Below are 26,740 nucleotides of genomic sequence, written 5' to 3'. Positions count from 1 at the left end.
TATTTAACCGTGGGCATGGGGTACTTTTTATCCATGTGTGCACCAAACCCATCTGGTGGGTTTGCTGCCAAAAAGCTCTCTAGGATACAATTTAGGATACATTTCATGTGCACTGATAATTATATTTTAGTAACAATTTTCCTCCCAAAATCACAATTTATCCATTAAAGGAAAGTAATATTATAATTTTACACAAATATTTTGTTCACCTTGTGTTTGTTTGCTTAAAGTACAATTTTTGCAGTGTCTGTTTTTGAAGTGAGTTGGTCTCAAGTTCAAAATTATGAATAATATTTTAAAAAACAAAAAGTCAACTTTATATGAAATGTATTCTAAAATCTAAATACTTAAGAAAAAAATGTGTTATAAATTGAGTGTAGATTGAACACATTATTGTGAATCATCTCAAAGATTGTCAGCTATTTTGGGTACATTGTCATGGTTTGCAATGTTTGTATGATTTCAATTCAAATTTTAGGTTAACCTGATGAAGAAAATAATGTGGTTGCAAAATGGTGAAACTGTTAACAGAGTTCTCCTTTAGTGTAGAGCCAATTTTTGAATAACATGGTTGTCATGACCCTGTGTGACTATGACCGCTGATTATAATTTAATTGTTTGCCATAGATTTATCATAATTTAACCTTCTATCATGTGTCAGAGAGTTCATGAACTAACAATGTGTGCAATATAGTTAACTTCACCCCAGGGATCAATAATGTTTAAACTTTTTTTAAACAGCCAGTTACATTTATTTTTCTTCGCTTCCTTTTGAAGACATTTCCATCAGACTGGATTTTTTTTTTTTTTTTTTTTTTTTTGCATCTTCAGTATCTGCTCTGTCTGAAGAACAGAACTGACATTTATAACTCAATCATGGTAAGTATACTTTCTTGCATAATATATATAATATATATTGTTAATTCCTTTTAGATACTTATTCTATGAACTCACTTTTTTATTTAACAATTTTTATTAACATTTTGACTTGATTTCTCCTCCACTCGTACTGTTTTTCTCTCCCAGTCTGTAGGAACATAGAAACACGAACTCAATTAATGGAAAAGAGCTGCGAGAAGACATTTTCATGTACGACATAAGGATAATTTAACAACGGAAGGACAACATGATGGTGAGTAAATAACTATTCCTTTCGGCTTTCGGAACATTGATCTGGTTGGTTGAGCTGTAGATAGATATTTTATGAAGACAGAATGTCTTATTCATATTTAATGAGACATTTTTCTTTTTATTTTATTTTAACAATAATAGCACATATAACAGCATGCTTCTTACAAGCAAATATCAACATTAAGTTATTATTGTTGCTAGCAGATTTTTTCATGAGTTCAGCATGATTAAGCTTGAAACAAGTGAATTTTTCTTGTGTTTAGATTTTTTTTTAACTGCAAAATACTTTTGTTGTGTGTGTATATATCTTTTTTTTTTTTTTTTTTCTCTCAGTGAAAACCTGTTTTTATGTCTTTAAAGGGATAGTTCAACCAAAAATAAAAATAATTACCCCATGATTTACTCACCCTCAAGCCATCCTAGGTGTGCATGACTTTCTTCTTTCAGACGAACACAGTCAGAGTTATATTAAATAATGTCCTGGCTCTTCAAGATTCAAGATTACTTTATTGGTCCCTAAGGAAGTTTGTCTTGGACAAAAGGCTGCCACATAAAAACATACAATTATAGTACAATAACAAACAAAAACAATACAGACACTACTACTCAATGTAAGGCAGTGTGCCTTACATCCTGAATTTAGAAGATTCACTGATAAAGGAATGAAAGAATTCTTATACCTATTCAGGTATCTTTTCCTATATTTAACTGGCACCCTATAGTGTCTACCTGAAGGGAGTAGTTCATATTCATGGTACAGGACATGGGAGGGGTCTGCTAGAATTTTATTTGCATGTTTAACTATGGCCTTCTCAAAGAGAATCACTTTCATTGCTGCATAAAACCAATCTGTTTATTTGTGATTTTAACTTAACTGATATGTTACCAAACCAAGCTACAATTCTATAGCGTAACACACTTTCAATCACAGCATGATAAAATAACATCAGTACTCTCTGTCCAACCCCAAACACCCTGAGTCTTCGCAAGAAGTACAGTCTCTGTTGGATCCTAGTACATACATAACTCACATGGATATTCCAAGACAGATTACAGTCAATATGTACACCCAAGTATTTGTAAGAATAAACCTGGGCAATACAAGTGTTCTGGACCAGCAATGGAGAATGATCCCCCACATGTCCCGGGTCAAAAATCATTTCTTCTGTTTTCTTAGTATTTACGATGAGATGATGGTCCTCACACCATTGTATAAACAGTTTGGAGGTTAAAATATAACCAGAAATATCAGTATCCAAGCTTTGGTGGTTCTTCCAAGCTTTATAATGGCAGTGAATAGAGGATGAGATTTTGAATCCCAAAAAAGCACATCCATCCATTATAAAAAGATATCCATACAGCTCTGTGGGTTAATAAAGGCCTTCTGAAGTGAAGCGACGTGTTTGTGTAAGAAAAATATCCATATTCAAAACTTGAAAAACTAAAATAACTAGCTTCCGGCAGACAGCCGTACGCATGTCGACTTGCGCCAAAAGAGTAACCCCTGATGCGATGTAGGAGTAGCGTAAGTGTAACCTCTTGGTTCTACTCGCCCCGCTCCGAGCGGGATTTGAACCGGTGTCTCTGGCATGGGAGGCGGGTGCACTAACAAGGATGGTAAAGCCTGCAGCCCCTAGAGTCAGTTGTCAGTGCACCTCTTGAGGCCAAGAGAGTTGTGTTTACCCCACACAGCTCTTACTAGCTGGCCTCCGTTACACTCACCCACCTAAACCTCACTCCCACCTGGGTCATGGCACCAATGTAACCCCTTGGTTCTACTTTTTCGAATCGGCGTCTCCGGCATGGGAGGCGGGTGCACTAAAGAAGACGCTAAAGACTGCAGTCCCTAGTGTCAATCGCCAGTACGCCTATTGAGGCCAAGGGAGTGAGGTTTACCCGCACAGCCTAGTGTTGGTGGTTCATTTGTGGTGCTGGGTGAAATCCGCTACATAAGCTTTGACGTGGTCCAAACAAATGGGACTGGGCAACAAACTCATGCTCCTCTTCTCCAACATTTCTCTTTAAAAAATCTTGTTTTAGACTTCTAATTCGTGACCAGCATTTTGTTTTGCTGTATCCTCTGAGCTTCTGCGTTCATCAATACGTCATGCGTCAGATCAGAGGTCACTCTTTTGCCATAAATCGATGCGTATGGCCTTCTGTCGGAAGCTAGTTATTTTAGTTTTTAAAGTTTTAGATATGGATATTTTTCATACAACAAATGCCTCACTTCCCTTCAGAAAGCCTTTATTAACCCCCCGGAGCTGTGTAGATATCTTTTATGATGGATGGTTGCACTTTTTTTGGGCTTCAAAATCTCATCCTCTATTTACTGCCATTATAAAGCTTGGGAGAGCCAGGACATTATTTAATATAACTCTGATTGTGTTTGACTGAAAGAAGAAAGCCATATACACCTAGAATGGCTTGAGGGTGAGTAAATCATGGTGTAATTTTCATTTTTGGGTGAACTAACCCTTTAATGTTTACTACAAAATTCCAAACAATCTACCTCAGCCTAATCAGAGGCCCATTTCAGAGAAACAGTTAAAACTATATTCATTCATTGAAAAACGCAGATTTATTCTGTAACTAAACATTACTGTGTTGCCCGGACTCCGGAGACGCATGATAGCTATACTGTGGATCTGTTAGTAATAATTTTCATTGGTGAAACAGAGCAGTAACAGGTAATATTCTAAAATGTAAGAGGCTAGAGTCTAAAATATAAGTCACATATAATGTTAACTTCTTGTTTTTTGAACTTGTTTAAAAATCAATATGCCATTTGGCAACATGCTGATATTTGGAAAAACAGCACTTTTGCACATGTGGTATTGCTTAACTACCTATATCCTTTCTAAAAATTAAAAACGAGAACTAATATTTTTATTAGTTTTGGTGGCATTCTTGCTCCAAGCCCCCATTAATTTCCAACCCCAGTGTGATGGCAAGGGGGCGGGGCTCTTTTTCAAGTGAAAGCAGAGGCCCGTTTCAAGTGAAAGTGCATTTACGTTGATGCAAAGGTTTGCGAGTTGACAATTCAAAGTTTGCATAAAAATAGATGTGACCGGCATGGATGGATTCCCACTGACGCCTCTGGCTTCTCTGGTTTATAAAGGCCAGTTAAAATGTTTTCTGTCTCTGTGTTTGAAAAAATGTATTTGTAAGTCCATTTATTCTTTCATGTATTCTAACACTAGCTGTTCAACTGCAGTACAACCAAGTGCTGAACAAAACATACAAAAATATATAAGGGAATCAGTCACCACATTGTGCAGCAATCAGAAACGTAAGGTGACGGTCTGAGGTTTGAACTTCGCAGTTCCCCCGCCGAACCTCAGCCCATCAGCGGCTCAGATTTCAGTAACACACACTGGCACGAGAACCAGCACCTTTTCAGTGGAAAATGGATAACCGAGAACGGTTGATTACACTTGAATTAAAATGTACTTTAAAATTTAAAATGTTTATATCTAAAATGTTTGGTAATATTGTTTACATTTACAAAAGCTGTATAAAATATGCTGTAGCTCTGTTCTTTCACATCTTTTTTTATAGTGCAGCAAAAGCACGATCAACTTTAAGCAGTGGGTGTGCCAGGGATGGTGTTAAAATCCAGACAGCTTATTTGAAGCTTATTTGTTTGTCTGTGTTTTTGCAGCTGATTTGGGAGGTCTATGTAAACTTAAAGGCGTTTGTACACAGCAGTATCACCCTGAAAACCTGTGATGAAAACAGTGATGATGATCATCACCCGTCATGACTTTTCTTGCCTTTCTTAGACTCTTTTAAAAAGGCTTTTTGTGATTAACTAAAATTTGTTACTCAAACTTCTATAGTCTGTGTTCATGAATGAAAACCCATTAGAGAGGCAGATGAGATGATGAAGATGGAAGGGAGGAGAGACACAGTTGATCATGTGATGCACATTTAAATAGGTCGTCCTCCATAAACTAACACTTTCCGTACCTAAAAGAAAGACGGACGCCTTTAATCAACCATGAAGAAGCTCTTCAAGTACCTGTGGATCTTACTGGGTAAAGTACAACATACATGCATCTGTTATTTTACTAGATTCATGCTAATATTAGCTGATGTTTCTGCAATCTTCTCCTTTGTTCAGAAATGTTGCTCTGTTTGTAGTTTAGTTTACACTCCTCTCTCTCTACTGTGGATTTATAACATATTAAGGAAAGTATTGAAATTTCTTGCCAAACAAACCTAAATAATCTATATCAGTTGCTGTTTCATGCATTAACTCTTTTGTATAATGAAGGTATTTTTTTTTTTTTAACCCCATATTTTTTTACCATGGTTTGCATTATATAATTCACTGTTTCTCAGTGTTTACATTATAGTGTTAAGAAGTCTGGGGTCGGGAAGATTTTATGTTTTTGAAAGTCTCTTTTGTTCACCAAGGCTGCATTTATTTGATCAAAAATACAGTAAAAACAGTGAAATATTATAATTTAATGGCTGTTTTCTATGTGAATGTGATACTGGTTTTTTTTTTTTTTTTCTGTTCTATTTATTCCTGTGATCAAAGCTGAATTTTCAGCATCATTACACATGCACAGCATCATTGTCACATGATCCTTCAGAAATCATTCTAATATGATGATTTGCTGCTCAAGAAACATTTATTATTATTATTATCATCAATGTTGAAAACAGCTGTGCTGCTTCAGATTTTTGTGGTAACCGTGATATATATATATATATATATATATATATATATTTTTTTTTTTTTTTTTTTTTTTTTTTTCAGGATTGTTTGAACAGATAGTTCAAAAGGACAATATTTATTTGAAATGCAATCTTTTGTAGTGTGTGTGTGTGTGTGTGTGTGTGTGGGTTTTTTTTTTTTTTTTTTTTTTTTTTTTTTTCCTTTATCAGTTTTATTCAATTTCTATACATAAAAGTATGAAGTTTTATTATCTATTTTATTTTATTTTATTTTTTTTTTTTACTGATTCTAAATTTTTTAAGGGTTGCTTGTCACTTGATCTCAGGGGTAGTTTTTCTCAGTTTATGTTTTTTAGATCTACTTTACTAATCAAATCTTATGTTGAATAGATGCTCGTGTGTATGCAAATAGTTTGAATAGTCTGCTTTATGTTTGTGTTTGTCAGGTATTGATTCCACAGAAACGTGTTCTTGTCTGACTGTAAATTCAAATCTGTTTGTTGCATATTATTAGGGCCCGAGCACCGATGGTGTGAGGACCCTATTGGAATTGCTTCCTCTTCTCCTCCTCCTCCTCCTCCTCCTCCCAAATGAATCACATTTTTGAGGGCTTAAACATGCTCGAAAACTCATGAAACTTTGCACACACATCAGAAGTGGTGAAAATTTACGTCTGTTATGGGTCTCAGAATTAGGCATGGCAAAATGGCTCGATAGCACCACCTACAAAATTTCAACGAAGTGCCCCTTGCACCACATTTCACGTACAGGTATGAAATTCGGTAGACAAATGTAACATCCCAATACCTACAAAAAAAGTCTCCTGGTGCAAAATCTGAAAACCAACAGGAAGTCAGATATTTTGAATTTTGATAGCAAAATTTGTGCACTTTTTGCTATTTCCAGACTTTGTACTTTAACAAACTCCTACTAGAGCTTTAATCAGATCAACATCATATTCGTTCAGTCTAATCTAAAGGTCTTTGAGATGTTACATTGCGAAGATCTTGAGTTTTCGCTGAAGGGCGTGTCCGTGGCGGCCTGACAAATTTCGATGTTTTGCTGTAACTCGGGTATACAATGTCCAATCTGCCCCAAACTTCACATGTTTTATTAGAGTCCTGGCCTGAAGATATCGACATGGCAATATTCAATTACAGTCATAGCGCCACCTGCTGGCAACAGGAAATGACATGTTTCACACTGTAATTCAATCCCAGGAACACATTTCAATATGCCACAAAGTACCAAACATACTAGAAACATGTTAAATCATGCAACACTCTTCTAAGTGCTAATGTATGCAATTAACGCCATGAAACAGGAAGTTGTTGTAACTCAGGCATACAATGTCCGATCTGCTCCAAACTTCACGTTTGATAACAGTCCTGGCCTGAAGACATCTACATGGCAATATTCAGTTATGGTTAAAGCGCCACCTGTTGGCAGCAGGAAGTGTGCCACTTTGAAATGACTTTGCCATAATTCTCCTGTATTTTCTCGCTTACATGCATGTCGCCCACTGTTCACTGATTTCCTAAGGCCAACAGGTGGCGGTGAGCTCAGGTGCGAGGGCCCTTTCATCACTGCTTGCAGCTTTTATTATTATTATTATTATTATTATTATTATTATTGTGTCAGTAGTTTCCTCCAACATGTTCATTACACAGATCAATGTTTTGTTTCCATTATCATTCATAAGATATTTTGTTATTGACAGTATCAAAGTAAATTAAAGCAGAAATACAAATCTGAATGTTATTCAACAAAACCTGTTTCTCTGATACTCACTCCACAGGGTTTTTATTGATTGAGGAAAAGGCATATGGACAAGAAGGTAAGAATCATTCATTTTATTTTTATTTATTTATTTTTTTCTTTTCTGTTTGATAAAGTTTTTGCCTTTGTCCTTAAAACATTTTCCAGAGAATGCAGCACTTTGGGGCAAAACTACTCAGTCATCAACTTTTGAAGGCTCTTTCCCTGAATTTGCTCTTGATGGTTCGCTCGCCAGCTGGACCCACACAAACACAGAGACCAACCCGTGGTGGAGAGTGGATCTGATGAAGATATACAGAGTGAACAGAGTGACCATCACTAACAGAAACAACTACGCTACAAGGATAAATGGGGCAGTGATTCGCATCGGGAACTTCCTTGACATTTACAGCAACCCCATGTGAGGCTTTCTTTGACTGTTTTGATTAATGTGACTGAAGATGAACAGAAACTGATAATACATGATCTCTCTGTCTGTAGATGTGGTGTAATTTCTAGTCTTGCAGCCAGTGCCACGGCCACTTACCAATGCGGCGGGATGGAGGGACGTTATGTGGTTGTTCATATTCCTGGAAATCAGAAGATTCTTAGTCTTACTGAAGCTGGAGTCTATGGGTATTTGGCAGGTAATTCACTGTTGTCAAGCACTTTTTAATATTGAATGCAATAAATAATTTTTACTACACGGCTCTTTGAAATGCTTGAACCTGATTGGTCAGTCGTGACATGAGCAAGAAGGGTATAGCTTCAGCCTGGAGATCTCCAAAACAGGGTGGGAGCTCAAAAATAGGCCGTGGTTTCCTCCCATTGTCAGACAGGCACATGACATCAGTGCTTGACACCAATGCTCCAGGACACCCCCATTGCTTAGAATATGACGATAGAGTAAAATGCTCCCACGCACGGTACTGGGACGGCTCTCGGGGTATTCCCCCTTATATCTAAAGAGCTGAGGTTCAAACCTCTAGATCAACTAGAAATGATCTCGATTTCATTAACAAACTTTTATTTTGAAAGTTAAGTCAGTTGGCTGAAGCCAGAGCCAATGGCGAAAGTCTTTGCGCATGGAGGCCCCATCCCGTTTTGGAGGTTATGCCCACTTTTGGAGATATACCTACTTGAGCAGCACTGTATAATGATCGCTCATTCGTTGATTCTTTCATGTCTTTATTTCATTCAAAATGCAACTGCTGCGATCTTGTCTCTCAGTTCTTGACTGCATTTTAAGTGAAACTGGAGGACTTCAGTAGGCCTATGGTAATATTGTCATAGTGTTTGTTTTGTTGCCAGAAAGATTGTTTTTTTTTACATGCTAATAAACTGGTAAGATTTTAAAACAATTTCTTTTCAAATCGATATTTCACGTCCCCGTCATTTGATGAAAAGCTTTGTAATGAGTGGTACGACTGAACATTTTCTCTTAAATGTCTGTCTTCTTTGAACTCATTCTTTTGTCTTGGCTAAAAGCTGCTTGTCAGGATTTGTTTTTCTTTGCAGAAGCTTTGCATTTAATGAGCTAAAAAATATTTCAACTCAAAAATATATTTCCTGTCTATTTTTTTTACTTATTTTTACAACCCTGAAGCAATTTTGCAGTGCCATCTGGTGGAAAGAAAGAAATAAAATCACCAGGGGGTGAATTACAGAAGCGTTCTATCTTAGGTTCTAACTTAAGATATAAGAAGTTGATTTAGGATTTTTCACAATTTCTTATTACAGATGTTACACACCTCTACTTAAAGTCGTCAGAAAGGGGAAAACGTAACATAAAGGAAGGACACATGAAGCCTAAATACATTACTAAATATTTATTAAAAGGCAAAGAATCAGGAACACGTTTCGTATGAAAAACAAGAACAAACAAAAGAATTCCAAATGTAACAGACAATTAACCCAAATTAATAATATTAATACCAGAAACTTTAACCAAAGCAAAACAAATCCACTTAACAAATAAAGAGAGACAGATAAAGAAACAAAGAAGCTTGTTTGCTGGTGTACCTCCCCTCTCCTGCCATGCTCCACTTCAGTGTCCTTCATATAGTCAATCAAACAGTGCGCACAACTAGACGCAGGTGCACAGGGTAGACCTAAACAATCAAACTCAGACAGAGAATGAAAATAGCAAAGTCATGACGTCACACATAGAGAAAACCAAAACACACTCAAGGCACAGGCCGTAACACAGAAGGAACTTGATTTAGGGTCTTATCTTACAAAATCTTATCCTATGTCTAGTTAGGAAATCTTAAACCTCTCCATCAAGTTCAGTAATCAACTCTCAGATCTGTTTCCAAGCAGCCAACGATGTGCAAGATGCTGCTGTGAGGCAAACATATGATTAAAATAGAGAAATAAAATTAGCATGCTTTTAAATTCGGTGCAGCAGAAATGGAAGTTTTGATAAGGAAAGGCTTTTCTTTTTTGGTAAGTTTTCACCTTCGCTCACTCACAAAGACAGTGAGTGGGCAAGAGTTGCCGAAAATTTGTCTGTGTTTTGCAAAACAACCACAAGGCGTTGTGTTGCATAAAGATGGGTCCAACAGGTTTTTATTAATTTCCCAGGAAATCGGGCAGTAGGAGCCGCTGCTGCACAGTCGTCAACATCTGGAAACTGGTTTGCTGAAAAAGCCATTGACAGTAATCGAGGTCTCCAGCAGTTGAATACAGGATGCTCCTCAACCCTTAATGAGACTAACCCATGGTGGAGGCTGGATCTGAGTGATATTTACAGAGTTAGTAAAGTGGTCGTCACTAACAGAAAACACTGCTGTGCAGAACAAATAAATGGAGCGGAGATTCGCATCGGAAACTCTTTGGAGAACAACGGCAGCAACAATCCCATGTGAGATAATTGAGGTTGAAAGAACATGAGAGCTTGAGTACAAATGTGAAAGATTAATGTGAATGTGAAGATAATATGACAGTATCTTTATCTCCATCTGTTTTTCTGTCTATCTGTAGATGTGCTGTTATTCCTGCTATTCCAGCAGGCGAGTCCTACAACTACTCATGTGATGGGATGGAGGGACGTTATGTGAATGTTTATATTCCTGGAGATAAGAAGATTCTTACTCTTTGTGAGGTTGAAGTCTATGGGTATTTGGCAGGTAATTCATTGTTGTAGAGCATTATATTCAATGTATAATACAATATCAAGGGCGTAGATTTATTTTGAAGAGTGAAGCGTTTTAGCAGAGTCCTGAGTCATTCTCCCTTGAGATTCAAGTATGCATTTATGAGCTAAAAATAATTTGTTTGCCAGCTAAACCTGGCGTGATAGTCTACTGTCCTCTTTACTCATTTACAAAAATAAAAAAACCATGGTTCTTACACGGTTCTTTCACAATAGTGCAATTCAATATACAGTCAAGCTTTGCTTTAATCTTGTCACAAAAGTGGCTTATCAAGGGGCAGAACCAAAACATGTAGGACTATGTACCCAAGTCTGGGGAAACTGGTGAATGTACTTTCTAAGATTGACCCAAAACATACCCCAGTTTGCCCTAAATGTAAGACCTGGACTCGGTGTCATGAACGGGTTGTAAATACACACACGATCCAGAAGATGAGTCACTAATAAAGTCTTCAATATACACCGATCAGGCATAACATTATGACCACCTTCCTAATATTGTGTTAGCCCTGACCCATTGAGGCATGGACTCCACTAGACCCCTGAAGGTGTGCTGTGGTATCTGCACCAAGATGTTAGCAGCAGATCCTTTAAGTCCTATAAGTTGCAAGGTGGGGCCTCCACGGATTGGACTTGTTTGTTCACCACCTTCCATTGCTCCGTGGTCCAGTTCTGATGATCACGTGCCCACTGTTGGCACATTCAGCTGTGGACAGGGGTCAGCATGGGCACCCTGACTGGTCTGTGTCTATGCAGCCCCATACACAACAAACTGATGCACTGTGTATTCTGACACCTTTCTGTCAGAACCAGCATTAACTTCTTGAGCAATTTGAGCTACAGTAGCTCAACTGTTGGATCGAACCACACAGGCCAGCCTTCGCTTCCCACGCGCATCAATGAGCCTTGGCCGCCCATGACTCTGTCGCCGGTTCACCACCGTTCCTTCCTTGGACCACTTTTGATAGATACGTTCTCTCTGCATTTACTATTATTTGCAGCCTTTAGCTGCTGCCTACAACTCTCTGGATTCTTCACTAGAAACTGAAAGTAACTCATTCATGCTACATGTTTACACTTTGAATGAATTTGAACAGTGTAAGTTGACACCATTATGACAAAGTTTGCTAAGAAGTATTTTCTACTATAGTAAGGTGATATTTGATCCTGGTAAGCGTATAAATAGCAGACTGGCGGGAGTGGCCTTGGATGGCAACATGCCCAGTGCATTACAGATGTTGAAGTTTTCCTATTTTGCAAAAGGGAAGACAACAGCCTTATTTCTTTGTTTTCTCTAGTCAGGTATCTCTGATTTAAAAAAAAAAAAAAAAAAAAAAAAAAAAATCGCCTATTGAAAGCCCATTTTGCCAGAGGTAAAGTACCCCTTTAAATGACATAATGGCATCTATAACCTCCTGTTTAGAAATCTGTTTACAAAGTATCTCCCTATCCTTCTACGGTAAACATGGCAATGGAATTTTCTTCAGAAAGTTACTCATTTCAATTCCAGGGTTTGTGACATCAGATGGATACAATTGTTGATAGTAGTCCCTCATTGTTTTACTAATAGACCTAGTGGTCACCTGTAAAACACTGTCTGAATCTTTAAAGCTGCAGTAATATTAGTGCTTAGTCTGTTTCACAAGCCTTGCCAGAAGACAGCCTGACTTATTTCCTGATTCGTCTTTGTCTTGCTTAAAATAAAACAGATTCTGCCCACTGAGTTCCTCTGAGTAAACAACTGATCCAATGCCTCACAGAAATGAATCACTTCACCTCAAGTCATTGTTTGCTAATAATCTTCCCTTCTATTACAAACTTTGTGCATCAATGTAAATGCCTTTTTTCATAAATTTTCTAGAAAATCTGGCAGTAGATGGAGCCGCTACACAATCATCAACATCTGGGGACGGGTTTGCTGAAAAGGCCATTGATCGAGGTCTTCAGCAGTTGTACACAGGATGTTCGTCAACCCTTAATGAGACTAACCCGTGGTGGAGGCTGGATCTGCATCATATTTACCGAGTTAGTAAAGTAGTCACTAACAGAAAACACTGCTGTGCAGAACAAATTAATGGAGCTGAGATTCGCATCGGAAACTCTTTGGAGAACAACGGCAACAACAATCCCATGTGAGACTCTTGAGGTTAAAAGAACATGAGAGCTTGAGTACAAATGTAAATATATGACAGTATCTTTATCTCCTTCATCAGTTTCTCTCTCTGTCTGTAGATGTGCTGTTATTCCTGCTATTCCAGCAGGAGAGTCCTACAGCTACTCATGTAATGGGATGGAAGGACGTTATGTGAATCTGATCATTCCTGGAAACATGAAGATACTCACTCTCTGTGAGGTGAAGGTCTATGGAGAAGGTATATTAGTGATATTGGTTTATAATATCTGATGATGATAATAATAATAATAATAATAATAATAATGTCTTCACATCGTCATATATTTTTGTCAGCAAGATACAGTGAGGAGCAGGGATATGTTTTCATAAAAAGTGTATGGTCCAAATCATATTTCTAATATTTCATTGTTAACTGAAGTAGATGTTCTATGTATTTACATGTATGACTGTTTTTTCAGGTCCCTGTTTAAAAAGATCATTTGTAAAAATGCAGTTTAACTCCAGGAATGATTTGACTGACCCTTCAATGAGAGAAAATGTTCTGAAACAGGTGAGAGAAAGAAACAAATTCAACCCTCATGATTACTAAGAGGAGCAGAGATACTGTATACAGGCTCAATTGTTCTCAAGTCATTTAATTTTTGCTGCATTTCATAGTAAACATAAAAATAAAGGTTCTTTATTGACATTGATATTTCCATTAAGAACTTTTAACATTCATGGAATCTTTCCATTCCACAAAAGGTTCTTTAGAGTGGTCAAATGTTCTTCACACTAAGAAAAAATGATTCTTTTAAGAACTGATCACTGAAAGGTTCTTTGGGGAACCAAATATGATGGTTCTATGGCATAGCTGCGAAAACCCCCTTTTGGAACCTTTTATTTATTTTAACCTTATTTATTTATTTATTTATTTGAGTGTTGATTTATTTTGTGTTTTGAAAAATAATCATTTTAGTTGATTTACATAGAAACATTTCAAAACATTTTCAACTCATCTGTATGTTGTTTGAAAGTGCAAATCCTGACCCACTGTATTCACATTAATGTATTTTTATTATGACCTCAAAGTAATGGAAAACACACACACACACACAAACACACACACACACACAAACACACACACACACACACAAACACACACACACACACACACACAAACACACACACACACACACACACACTGCTTTATCTGCTCCCATGAAACTTTAATAAATTGCAACATTCAAGGTCCGATCAATTCGACCAACCAAGGTCTTCGTCAGCCAATAAGAACAAAAAATATCAAGGGATTTCACATTCACATAAATCCTCACACCTGATAAAAGACATCAGGCAATAAGCAAACTAACCAATTTTGCATTAAGCAAAAAGAAGACATCCAAACAATTTTTGAGCAATAAGACATCTAAATACCTAATTCAAACAACCCAAGTCTGGATGTGCATACAGTATATCGAATTAATCTATATTATGTCCTGAAGCTATTAAGAACAAAATCATTTGTTGTTCTCCTGCAATGCATTTGCATTTACAAAAAGAGAATTAGTTTAAATTATGATTTTTAATTTTGAATATTTTCACAATATTCTGACATTGTTTTAAGAACAAATGGGTTTACGGTGATGCTGTAGAGTTTCTTTGAGACACAACACAAGGGAAAGGAGAGGAACATTTGAGTGTATCATCGCATTCTGATCTAATCAGTTTAGTATGAATGTGTTATTTTCAGTTGGGATCTGCTCTTGCTGATAGAGGATTTACAGATGTGACACTGCAATGGTCTCAGACTCCTAAACAGGTGAACCAGAAGGTGAACACTGATAAACGTGAGTCTGTTCTCACAACTGTACTGTAACTGCACAAAAGGAACTGATTATAAAATTATTGTAATGAGCAAAAATGTTTCATTTACAGGTCGCTCTGAGAATAGAAAATAATGCCCTTGAAATCAACACTGTCTTCGACTCACTAAAATTCAGGAGTCAGTCAGGACGCACTATAATGTCAGAAACTGCAAATATATGATGCATGGAGATAGAACGGGTATAGTTTAGTTCAATTACGGTTATAACTTATATTGTCTTCTTGTTTTTATCCACTATATTAGTACAAGCCTGTTGTACCAGACCCCGTTCGACTTTACAGATGAGTTTTATGACATTTATTGTACTTCACACAAAAGATGAAGTGTCTGTTTTCACTCTAGAAAATCACTGTAAGAGCTTAATAAAACACAGTGCAAGTGTGCATTAAAATATTATCCATAAACTCTCTCTCTCTCTCTCCCTCTTGCATTATCATCAACATACACAGCGAATTACACAAACACTCATTACAACTAACAGTAAACAAATATATAAAGACCTTATGCCTTTTCGGGTGGTGCTTAATAAACTGAAACTTTATATCCGTAAATCAACTCCGATGAACTGTAATAAAGTGCTCTCACCTCATTACTGCCGTATGCAGTATCACTCTGGAGACTGTAAGCTGGATCACAATCAATTACTGATCTGTCCTTGAGTAACAACTTTTTAGCTCAACCTCTGGTTTGTATTGTCCCTTTGTATTGAAATTCGTTCACAAAGAAATCCGGTGTGAAATGATTCGCGCAGACAAACGAATTTTGGTAGAGTTGAGGGAGCATTTTCTTTGAAAACAAAATTAATTTAGGGAGTAAGTGGAGAGAGCTATGTGGATTAATCCATCCAGCTACAGAACACCTAAAACGCTTGGGAGACATTCTTAGTGCAGCAATAGTGGACTGTACAACTGGCTGTGAACTCGTGGTTCTATGTTAAAACGGCAGTGTCTGTCAACATTTGTGGGCGGGGCCTGTGGCTCATGTGACGTCACACTGCCAGGGATCTGGAAACAGCTTGTTCTGAGACACTGCTTATGATTTATGGGGATAAAAAAAAAAAAAAAAAAGGAGTGGTTGGATTTTTATCATTATAGGGTGGTTATGTACACACACTGCCAACACACATTTATAGCCAAACACCATACAAAAGTGGATTTTGCATAATCAGTCCCCTTTAAGAACTATAAAACATCATGTCAACATATAGCATTAAGAAATGTAGAGTAATAAATATAATGAAAATAAATTGTTGTTCACATTGAAACCCATAGTTCTGTATATACACTGATATTTATATTGATATTTTATTTGCCAGTTTATTGTAATATTGTTAGGTATATTCTGAGTTTGTTTGGATGGGTGTTTCAGTTCTGTGCCTCAGTTTCCTTTCAGTCGGTCATGTTCGACGTACATCAGAAGTGAACCGACGAATTGGGATATCGCATGAGAGCCCTATCATCTTCGAGTGTAAACTAAATGAGCCAATGGACATCGGCATGCGAGCTTTGCGTCACCCGGGTATAAATGCGGAAGCAGGTGCTTCGCTTCGGAGCTGAGCAGCTGTTCGTTCCTGCTGAGATCTCTTCAAGTGTGAAGAAAAACAAGCCTGAGGAAGCTTTTTCTCTCTTTTACCAGCTGTGTTGGTCTGACGGCACTATACAGCGGTGGCTGCAAGCTTTATACAGCTCTCAACTGCTGTTTTCACAGCAACCGTTTGTGCAGACAAGGGTTGTGATTTGGGCCGGTTTGTCTGTGTGTGATTGTAGGTGATCAGTGTGAACCTACAATCACACGGCAGCTGTTCCCCTGTGTGCTTCAGCACCAGTAAAAAGTGAGTTTCTCTTCTTCTAAAAGAGCTTGCGGGCATGACTTGGCGTCTTTTTCAAGATGAATTTCCGCCCGTATGTTACTGAACCAGTCGTTCCCTGGCCCCAGCTGACGGTCGCAACGGCATTCAGCATGCTGAGGCAGCTTTTGTGGATAGCTCATGTCTTCATTGTGGAAACGTGACTATCACAGTGTTGCGGTCTAGACTCTCGTACCTTGGTTCTCAAGGCGGAATCCCCTCCCCCTATGCCCCGTTCTGCTGTTTTTTTTTCTTTTTTTTTTTTTTTTTTCTGGCGCATGCCAGGAGAGCAGCAGTTCAGCGTGTAGGCAGGGTGACCTGAGGATCACGGTTAGGGCTTCCCCGCCGAGACCATCTCCATGGGCCCCTAATCCCTCCACCACACTGCAGCCAGTGGTGCTTCTGGAGCATCATCCTGGCCCCTCTCATGAGCAACCAGCCGTTTCCTCTGGTGCGCCTGCTGAGGAACAGATATCTATTGTGGCATCAGAAGGTGAGCAAGAGTCCTCTGGAGATGAAGACTCTTCAATAAAGACTCAGACTCTTCAGTAAAAGAGCTGTTTCCAATTCCTCCAGGTCTCAAAAGGGAACGCCTGGCAGTGTGCGACGCTGTGCCTCGCCACCCTCAGCCCCCTCTCACCTCGCAAGCAGGTGGCAGTGTGTATGTCGAGGCCACCCCTTCTGTGCTGTCTCCCATACATCCTGTTACCTCGCAGAGTCTAACCCCACTTCGGGCCGCTCTGCCGTCCGAGTCAGGTCCCTCTGCTCCGCCTCGGTGCCCCACGCCGAGTTGATATGCCACTATGGCTTTGCTTTCTGGAGTCTCTCTTCAAGAAGTTTGTGATGCGGCAGGGTGGTCCTCGCCGCACACGTTTGTCAGGTTCTATAATCTGGACCTTGTCTCGACCCCGGGGTCACGAGTGCCCTCATCTTAGTGTGCGCATCACGATTTCACACAGACAGGCACTTGATTTTATGGTGGCGTGGGTAATTCATTCCCAGAGAGCTTGACGCAGCGCGAGTTCCCTTGAAAGAGAACGTCTCAAGTTACGTATGTAACCATGGTTCCCTGAGAGAGAACGAGATGCTGCGTCACTTTGCCATACTCCCGGCATGCCTGTGACCGACTTACTTCGACCTATCAGAAGCTGACAATGTTTATAGTTTCTTGGTCATGACGTCACCATAACCATGGTTACATACGTAACCTGAGACGTTTTCTATTTGAATATATTTTACAAAGCAATTTATTCTTGTGATCAAAGCTGAATTTTCAGCATCATTACTCCAGTCTTCAGTGTCACATGATCCTTCAGAAATCATTCTAATATGCTGATTTGCTGCTTAAGAAACATTTCTTATTAATTTCAAAAGTTTGGAGTCAGTAAGAATTTTTATTTTATTTTTTTGAAAAGAAATTAAAGAAATTAATACTTTTATTCAGCAAGGATGCATTAAATTGATCAAAAGTGACAGTAAAGACATTTATAATGTTATAAAAGATTATTTTTCAAATAAATGCTGTTCTTTTGAACTTTCTATTCAAAGAATCCTGGAAAAAAAAATACACAAATATTTTGTACAATTGTACACAATAAATGTTTCTTGAGCAGTAAATCAGCATATCAGAATGATTTCTGAAGGATCATGTGACACTGAAGACTGGAGTAATGATGCTGAAAATTCAGCTTTGCCAACACAAGAATAAATTACATTTTAAAATATTTTTAAATAGAAAAGTTATTTTAAACTGTAACTGTAATAATATTTCACAATATTACTGTATTTACTGTATTTTTAATGAAACAAATGCATCCTTGGTGAGCAGATGAAACTTCTTTTAAAAACATTAAAAATCTTACCGATCCCAAACTTTTGAACGGGTGTGTGTGTGTATATATATATATATATATATATATATATATATATATATATATATAATATAAAATATGGTTTGCATTATATAATTCATGGTATGGTTTCTCAGTTTTTACATTATACTGTTCAGAAGTCTGGGTTTTTTTTTAAAGTCTCTTCTGCTCTCCAAGGCTGCATTTATTTGTTGAAAAATCGTGAAAACAGTAATATTGTGAAATATTACAATTTAAAATGTCTCTTTTGTCTGTTTTCTCTGTGAATATATTGTAAAATGTAATTTATCCCTCTGATCGAAGCTGAATTTTCAGCATCATTACTCCAGTCTTTAGTGTCTCAGGGTTTTTAGAGATTTCAAATTTTTGAAGGGTTGCTTGTCACTTGATCTCTGGTATAGTATTTCTCAGTTTATTTTTTAGATCTACTTTACTAATCAAATCTTATTTTGAATAGATTCTCATTTGTGTATGCAAATAGCTTGACAGTCTGCTTTATGTTTGTGTTTGTCAGGTATTGATTCCACAGAAACGTGTTCTTGTCTTTAAATTCAAACAGTCTTTGTTGCAGATAATTATTGCTGTAGTTTCCTCCAACATAGTCAATACACAGATCAATGCTGTAAAGCAGTGATTCCCAACCACGTTCCTGGAGCCCCCCAATACTGCCTATTTTGTATCTCTCCTTTGTCTGACACATCCATTTCAGGTTTTGGAGTCTCTACTAATGATCTGAATCAGGTGTGTTTGATTAAGGAGACATGGAAAACATGCAGTGTTGGGGAGCCTCCAAGAATGTGGTTGGAAACCCCTGCTGTAAGGGAATCCACTGTAGGCAAGTCTTGGAGAACCCAAACACAGTTTATTTAATTCCAAAAACGTGAGCAAAATACAACACAGGCCTGACTTGGTAATAAAAATGAGCTTAAACCAGACACTCACCAACAGTGGTACACGTGACAATACTTGACACAGACTGAGGAAACATGAAGTCTTAAACACACAGAGACTCGACCCGAGAATGATCAAATTATTTTTAGATGATGCTATATAATTTTTTAGATGAGACTTTCTTTTTGTGCAAACCACAGAAAACATGAGGTATGAACTGAAACATCTAGTTTGTTTCTGCTAACTGGCTGTAAGGGCAGAATTTTCAAACCCAACTTTTGCCTACAGCTCAGACGTAACCATGAGAAATTTGCAAATAAAATGATTTCATTTGTTACTTTAAGTACTTCAGTAATTTATTTTTGTTGAATACTATGTTATGATTAAATGTCCAATTCAATGAGCAGTATTTGAGTTCTACTTGTTTAGTATAAAAAATAGTATTGGCCTAGATAAAAGTTTACAGGAAATGTGTTTTGAGTTGCAAAAAAATAATCATAAGTAAGTTTTATAATTATGACCTTTACCTTTTTTAATAATTTGCTCACACTTTGAATATCAGGTAGGTTATTGTTTAATTTAATTCTATAGCACTTTTCACAATTTTGCATGGTTGCAAACAGATATACATACATGTAGAAAGTAGTTGCATAAGTAAATATTTGTAATTATGACAAATAAAGAAAACAACATATAGTCAGTTTGAAATGGTGAAAGAAATTCACATACCTGATCAGAAGTTTTATTACATTTGTGTATTCCTAATGCACTTCAGTGCACCTATACACTTTTCCCGTTAATGCTACTTTAATGGACCTTATTTGCACTTTGAAATATGGAGTGCAGCCCTTTGGGCTGTCAAAATATTATGAATTAATAAATTAATTATTAAACTGATCCTGAGCAAAAAAAGTTAAAATGTCAAACAAATCCAGAAACGTTTACTGCATGAAAAATAAATCATTTCAAATTATGCGTCACACATAAATCCGCAGCTTAATGCAAGACCGCCAAATCATTTCATAGTGTTTTTGTCAGGAGCAGTTGTGGTGCAGTGAGAGTTGAAGCGCGCAGAGACAATCGGCAGAGGAATGTTACGGATGATTATATTTCTTCCGCACACACGGAAACACAAGCAGTTCTGCACGTTCACATTTTCCCACCAATGACCAGAACTGTCTGTGTTTTAGTGCGTGCACAAGAATAAAACTAATGTGCCGGTTTATGCAATTGCTTCGTGTTGCGTTAATGGCAGATCATGTAAGGTAAAAAGGAAGTAAAACATTCTTGATACTTAATGTTGCGTCTGCTGGTTTTATTTCTTCAACAGCTTAAAGTTTAATGCACGTTCGTGTTGTATAGCAACAGGCCGTTTCACGTTTATTTTCACGCACCACTTACTGTGTCTATCGGCGATTCAGTCTTTTAATCCATATAATCTGTGCTGTCATTAATAATGTCTGTGCGCTTATAGATGTACTTGTAAGCCGAGTGCTCTTGTGCGACAGCGGCCCGCGTGACCCGGGTTCGATTCCAGCTCGTACTGGTTCCTGCATTCAATATGCATATAAATCTGTTCTCATTGTCTCACTGGATAAGTAAGTTACTGGTATACTGGGTCTGTCTGTAAAAGGCATGTTCTAAAGCTGTAACTTTATTTATAAAGATTACTTTATTGTAGCCTATTTGAAGCTCACTATAATGATGCCATTAGCACACTACAAGTTAACTTGGAATGCCATTGCAATGTGTTTTAAAATCACTAAAAGTTTGTTATCAGTATAATATTAATGTATGTTCAACACTCTTACAATGTAATTGAATTGCAATTCTAATGTCACCAAAATACATTTAAAGTTTATGCTGAGTGAATTCTGCATTTCAAAACTTAAATACAAGAGTATATTTAAAGTGTACTTAAGTATACTTGATAGTTCCACTTTAGCACAAACAAGTATATTTAATACAACTTTAGTTGAACTTCAGCACTGCTTTTGGACAGCTAAAATGCATTTAGTACAAAATTAGTTGTTCCAATTTAGCAGACTTCAAGTATACCAATTTATAGCGTGCCACAAGTACATTTAGTTATACTTAAGTACATACTGTGGTGGGAGGAGCAAACGACAGACACAGTGGATGTGGCATCAGGCCTCGGAGAAGCTTTTATTTACCAGAAAATGATCAAAAAAAAAAAAAAAAAAAAAAAAAAAGGAAATAAAGTGTCCAAACAAACAGGGGACCTGGTGTCCTCGTTGTGCCAGGGAAACGTAAAGGAAGGGTAATGAGCAGAAAGGATGGGTCCAGGTAAGGGGCGGGGTCCGGCGGCCGCACGCGCTTCTCTCTCTCTTCGGTCCAAGGCGCGAGGGGCGGCGGCTTCAGTACAGCGGCTCGTCCTCTTTATGCCATGACAACTGAGAGGAATTGCGGCCCGGCGTCCTAACCTGTCGGCGGCGTTACGCATGCTTCTCCATTCCGGACCGCGGGTCCGGCGACTCACATCTATGGCGGTGCGGGAGTCCCTCCGCGCTCCCTTCCTGGACCCACGAGGACACCAGCGTGCGTGCACAGGGGAAAGAGACCGGTCTCCCTAGCAGATGCGCGCTCAGCATTTAACAGCGGCGGTGACGAGGCTTCATTATCTTCAGGTGTGCCTCATCACACGCCGCCAGACCTGGTTGTTTCAGCGCCCCTCCTCTCTCACACCCACTCCAGTCGGGGACCTGGTGAAGGGCGGCGATTAAAAGGACGGGGTGGCGCTGATAATAAGGGAGACGCAGCCGTTCCGTCACAATACAAATAAATTGTGCTTAAGTAATACTAGGGGATGCATGTCAGAATACAGAAGAAAAGATCTGTTGTAGATGACTTCTTACTGGCCTTTATCCTTTTCCAGAAAACGCAGCACTATGGGGCAAATCTAGTAAGTCATCAGTTTACCCCAACTATGTATCTGGATATGCTATTGATGGTTTGTCCACCAGCTTTACACACACTAACCCAGAGACCAACCCGTGGTGGAGAGTGGATCTACTGAAAGTATACAGACTGAACAGAGTGACCATCACTAACAGACCGACCAGCACTTCAAGGATAAATGGGGCAATGATTTGTGTCGGGAACTTCCTTGACATTTTACAACAACACCATGTGAGGCTTTCTTTGACTGTTTTGATTAATGTGGCTGCAGATCAACAGAACCTGATAACAGATGATCTCTCTGTCTGTAGATGTGGTGCAGTTTCTACTCTTGCAGCTAATGCCACGGCCACTTTCTCATGCGGCGGGATGGAGGGACGTTATGTGGTTGTTCATATTCCTGGAGATGAGAAGATTCTTAGTCTTACTGAAGCTGGAGTCTACAGGTATTTGGCTGGTAATTTGTTGCTGTAGAGCACTTTTCAATATTGAATGCAATAAATAATTGTTAAAAACTTACGTTCACCAAAAAAGTCAAAATTGTTATACTGTACTTTATTTATGCTCATGTCCTTCCAAACCAGTGTTCAAGCTTTTCTGGCATCATGTATAGATTATTCTGATAATCGAGGGGCTTGTGTTAATTTTTCTTCATGTTAAATAGTTAATTGCATAAGTTAACCACTGTTAAATTCCTCAGTGCTAATTGAAACTTAATTTTCACTCTAAATGGGTGTTATTGAAGATGGAGATATTGGTTATTTTAAAAGACGGCATTGGTTTCCCAGCAAACCGGGAAATATTTTCAAAACTTTTGCTGGTGTTCTGACAAGGCTCTCTCAAAGTTATAAGCCAACGTTCTTCCAGTAGCATTAATAGAATGTCTGTTCAGAGTTATCTGGGGCCGTATTCACAAAACATAGTAAGGCTAAAAGTAGCTCCTAACTTGCCAATTTAGGGGAAACTCTTAAAAATAATGGGTGTGTCAGTCCTAAATTTAGGACTGCAAAATTTTTCACAAAACATTTTAGCGTTAAAACTAGCTTCTAAATCTGTGAAAAGTTAGGAGTAGTCAAGAGGACTCCTGAGTCATTAAGACCAAATCACAAAGGTATGAGGCATTCATTGTGAGGTACTAGGGTGGTGTCTAATTATTGTGAATATAGTTGTTAAGGATGTTGTTAGAAAACGTCATTGTGTTTTTATAATTCTACTTGTTGACAGTAGTTGTTGTAAAAATGACTCACTTCACCATCATCATCTCTGCTGTTGCTTTCAAATCTCATTCACACAAGTGCATGTTCAAATTATGCATAAAGATGGGTCATGATAGGTTATAATATTTTCCCAGGAAATCGGGCAGTAGGAGGAGCCCCTACAGTCATCAACAATTAATTACAATAACCTATGAAATAAGCTGCACAAATGGAAATGATTATAAAATTATTGAAATGAGTAATGAGCAAAAATGTTTCATTTACAGGTCACTGTGAGAACAGAAAATAATGCCCTTGAAATCAACACTGTCTTCGACTCACTAAATTCACATTGATTCTGATTCTAAATACACTGACTGAAATTTCTTCATAATTACATGTTTACAGTGTGAAGACTCTTAAAGCACTTCTGCTTCACTGTTTGTTGTTTCAAACCTTTAAGAACTATAAAGCATAGTATATTGTCCACATATAGCATTAATTTTATATATATATATATAATATATATATATATATATATATATATATATATATAAATATAATGGGGGAAAAAAATTATTGTTCACATTGAAACTAGTAGTAATAATAAAACTGTGAATTTTTCTTTTGTATATTCACTGTCGATATTTCATTTAATTATTATTCATGGTTATTTTGATATATTTGCCAGTTTATTGTAATATCTGTGTATTGTAAGTTTAATTATTTTTAATTAAATTCATGCTGTGCATATTGATTATGTTCCTCTGGAGCTGTAATGAAGATGGAGAACAGCGCATGTGTGACGCAATGACCATTGATTTTATTTATTTATTTATTTTTATCTCAGATCTTTACGAGTTGGGGCATGTCAGTGAGAAACATGGGTGGAATGCCACAATACTTACACTCAGGGTGCCAATTACACAATGGCCTATTTTTTTGTTCTGAAGATGAACGAAGGTCTTACGGGTGTGGAACAACGGCATTGGTTTGCGCAAGTTTTGTTTGTTTGAGAAAAGTGAACAAGATATCCTCGAGTTCACCTCAGCCAACCCTGTTCTTTTCTTCCTTTGTTCCTACAAACCACAACACAAATGTGTTCTATAATTTTGCATAATTTGAACTATGGTGTGATTTGTTTGCTCTCTTCAGTCAGTGTTTGTTGTTTTCAGTCAGTGCAGACAATTTGCAAAACAAAGTTGCAACATCCAGCTCTCCGTCTTTTGTCATATCCATCACCTCCTTGTGTGTGCTCCTTATGACTGTTTTATTATTGGCATTCACATTTTTTTTCCCCCAAAGCAATGTTCATATAGCATGTCAAAAGTGCAAGGTGTTTCTTATACTTTAGTATAACAAGTGCTATAACAAACACCAAACATAAAGAATAACATTCATTACAAGAATGTTAAGGAGAAAATATTCACATATACATTTGTTCTTGTTACAGAAGCTGTTTCACTCGGATATACGTCACAATAGGGGAGAAAAGACTCCATAAAACATATAAAACTCACACTCTCCATCCTAAAAGAAAGACAGACGCCTTTAATCAACCATGAAGAAGCTCTTCAAGTGCCTGTGGATCTTACTGGGTAAAGTACAACATACATGCATCTGCTATTTTACTAGATTTGTGATGTAAAGTCTTAGTAATTGAGATGGAAATATAATTAATAAATTAATGATAATTTAATCATTTCATTAATTTAATAATTAATGATATTTAACTGTAAATTATCTTTGATTTAACAAATCAATAAATACAATTTCACTGTAAAATAGTGTGAAAAATACTGTTTCAAAGCAAAAAGTATTAATTGTGTATTGGTAAAAATATATTTACCACAACATTGTTGTACAAAAATAATTTTAGTGTTTAATTTCGTTTTTCTGTAAAAAGTCATTCCCAGAAGTTCCTGCTCAATGCATCACATTTGATTATATTTTATGCAATTAGGATTATGTTTAAATATTCTCATAATATAGATTTTCCACCATTTGCTTGTCACTGGATTTCTATAGTTTCTCTTATTCTGTTTCTAGATCTGCTTTACAAGACAAATCAAATGTGAAATCAGTGCTCACTTGTGAATGTAAGTGATTTGAGGATCTTTGTCTGGTGGTTATTTCACAATCCGGTTTTAAAGGTGCAGTAAGTGATTTCTTGAAAAACGCTGTTGAGCAGTACAACACACTTGTAATCAATCAGCTGTAGGGGGCGTGTCCACTCACGTTTACGGCACTTTTCATTCATTTCTATGGTATCCGCAAACAGTGATTGACTGTCGCACAATTCTGAACAAAATTTAGTGATATCAAGGCTGTAATGTGATTGGTTATCAAGGCAAAGTTACACTTTCTCCAATGGTAGAGCCACGGACCCTCATATCTTCCAATAATAGCACCATCTCTGGTTTGTTGGAGGAAATTTACATTTTATATATATATATATATATATATATATATATATATATACACACACACACACACATTAAAAAAATCTGTGAGGACTTTGCTTCCCCATTTCAGAACACTACTGCACGCCAGTGATTCCAATGCATAATATTTGTAATTAAATTTCATAAAAACATTGGACTAATGTAATTTTGAACTGAAGAGACTCCCTCTGAGATGCATAGAGATTTGTCTGATTTGTCATGCATTAGACATGCCTTCTCACTCATTCTGTATATTTGTTGTGCATTAAAGTCCTCCAGCAGGTGGAACCATTTACTTTCTCCTGTGATTATAAAGGACTCATACAGAGATGTGAGCAGGAGTCTGGTGCAGGTGAGCTTATAAAGCACATACATGAGCTCAAACCAGTCATCAGTTGTTTCTCTTTCCACTTAAAAGTTGCACTTTTTTTGTTAAATAATTTTTTTTTACTGCAAATTAAACAAATAGAAAAATGGAAAAGCTCTGCATGTGATTGTAGGTAAATCTAGGGAATATTTCAATCACGGAAACACTGTAGAGTCATTCATGCTTTATTTGCAGCCTTATTAATAAACCACCACAGTGTGCCACTTATTCTCCACTAGGATATAATAATAATAATAATAATAATAATAATAATACAGATTTTAACAATCGCTAGGAAACATTTCTCAATACTTCGGTCACTTTTTCAAAACTCTTCACACAGCAGTTAATTTCACATTCAAAATGCACTAAAACTACCAAAACACTTCAGTCTCAAATCAAATCATTGTTCCATAACACTAGCTAAGATTTCATCCAACAAACATATTCACACTACCAACATTCAGCAT

The 26,740-nt window shown here is 37.3% G+C and overlaps 1 protein-coding gene across 1 annotated transcript in view; it reads left to right on the top strand.

Annotated features, from left to right (window-relative positions):
* Positions 1 to 8,137: 8,137 nt before the first annotated feature.
* Positions 8,138 to 26,740, top strand: part of LOC127515646 (fucolectin-1-like) — a 38,944-nt gene continuing 20,341 nt past the window's right edge. The window contains exons 1-8 of the mRNA XM_051899525.1: positions 8,138 to 8,225; positions 12,597 to 12,867; positions 12,968 to 13,107; positions 22,241 to 22,494; positions 22,575 to 22,709; positions 24,913 to 25,057; positions 25,509 to 25,558; positions 26,175 to 26,255. Of these exons, the coding sequence (XP_051755485.1) occupies positions 8,138 to 8,225; positions 12,597 to 12,867; positions 12,968 to 13,107; positions 22,241 to 22,494; positions 22,575 to 22,604 (783 nt within the window). The 3' untranslated portion in view covers positions 22,605 to 22,709; positions 24,913 to 25,057; positions 25,509 to 25,558; positions 26,175 to 26,255. The remainder of the gene's footprint in view (positions 8,226 to 12,596; positions 12,868 to 12,967; positions 13,108 to 22,240; positions 22,495 to 22,574; positions 22,710 to 24,912; positions 25,058 to 25,508; positions 25,559 to 26,174; positions 26,256 to 26,740) is intronic.

This window comes from Ctenopharyngodon idella, chromosome 7, assembly GCF_019924925.1.
Source record: "Ctenopharyngodon idella isolate HZGC_01 chromosome 7, HZGC01, whole genome shotgun sequence".
Classification (NCBI taxonomy): Eukaryota; Metazoa; Chordata; class Actinopteri; order Cypriniformes; family Xenocyprididae; genus Ctenopharyngodon; species Ctenopharyngodon idella.
The sequence above is the reverse complement of the archived record's forward strand: the minus strand, read 5'-3'. Positions and strand labels throughout refer to the sequence as shown.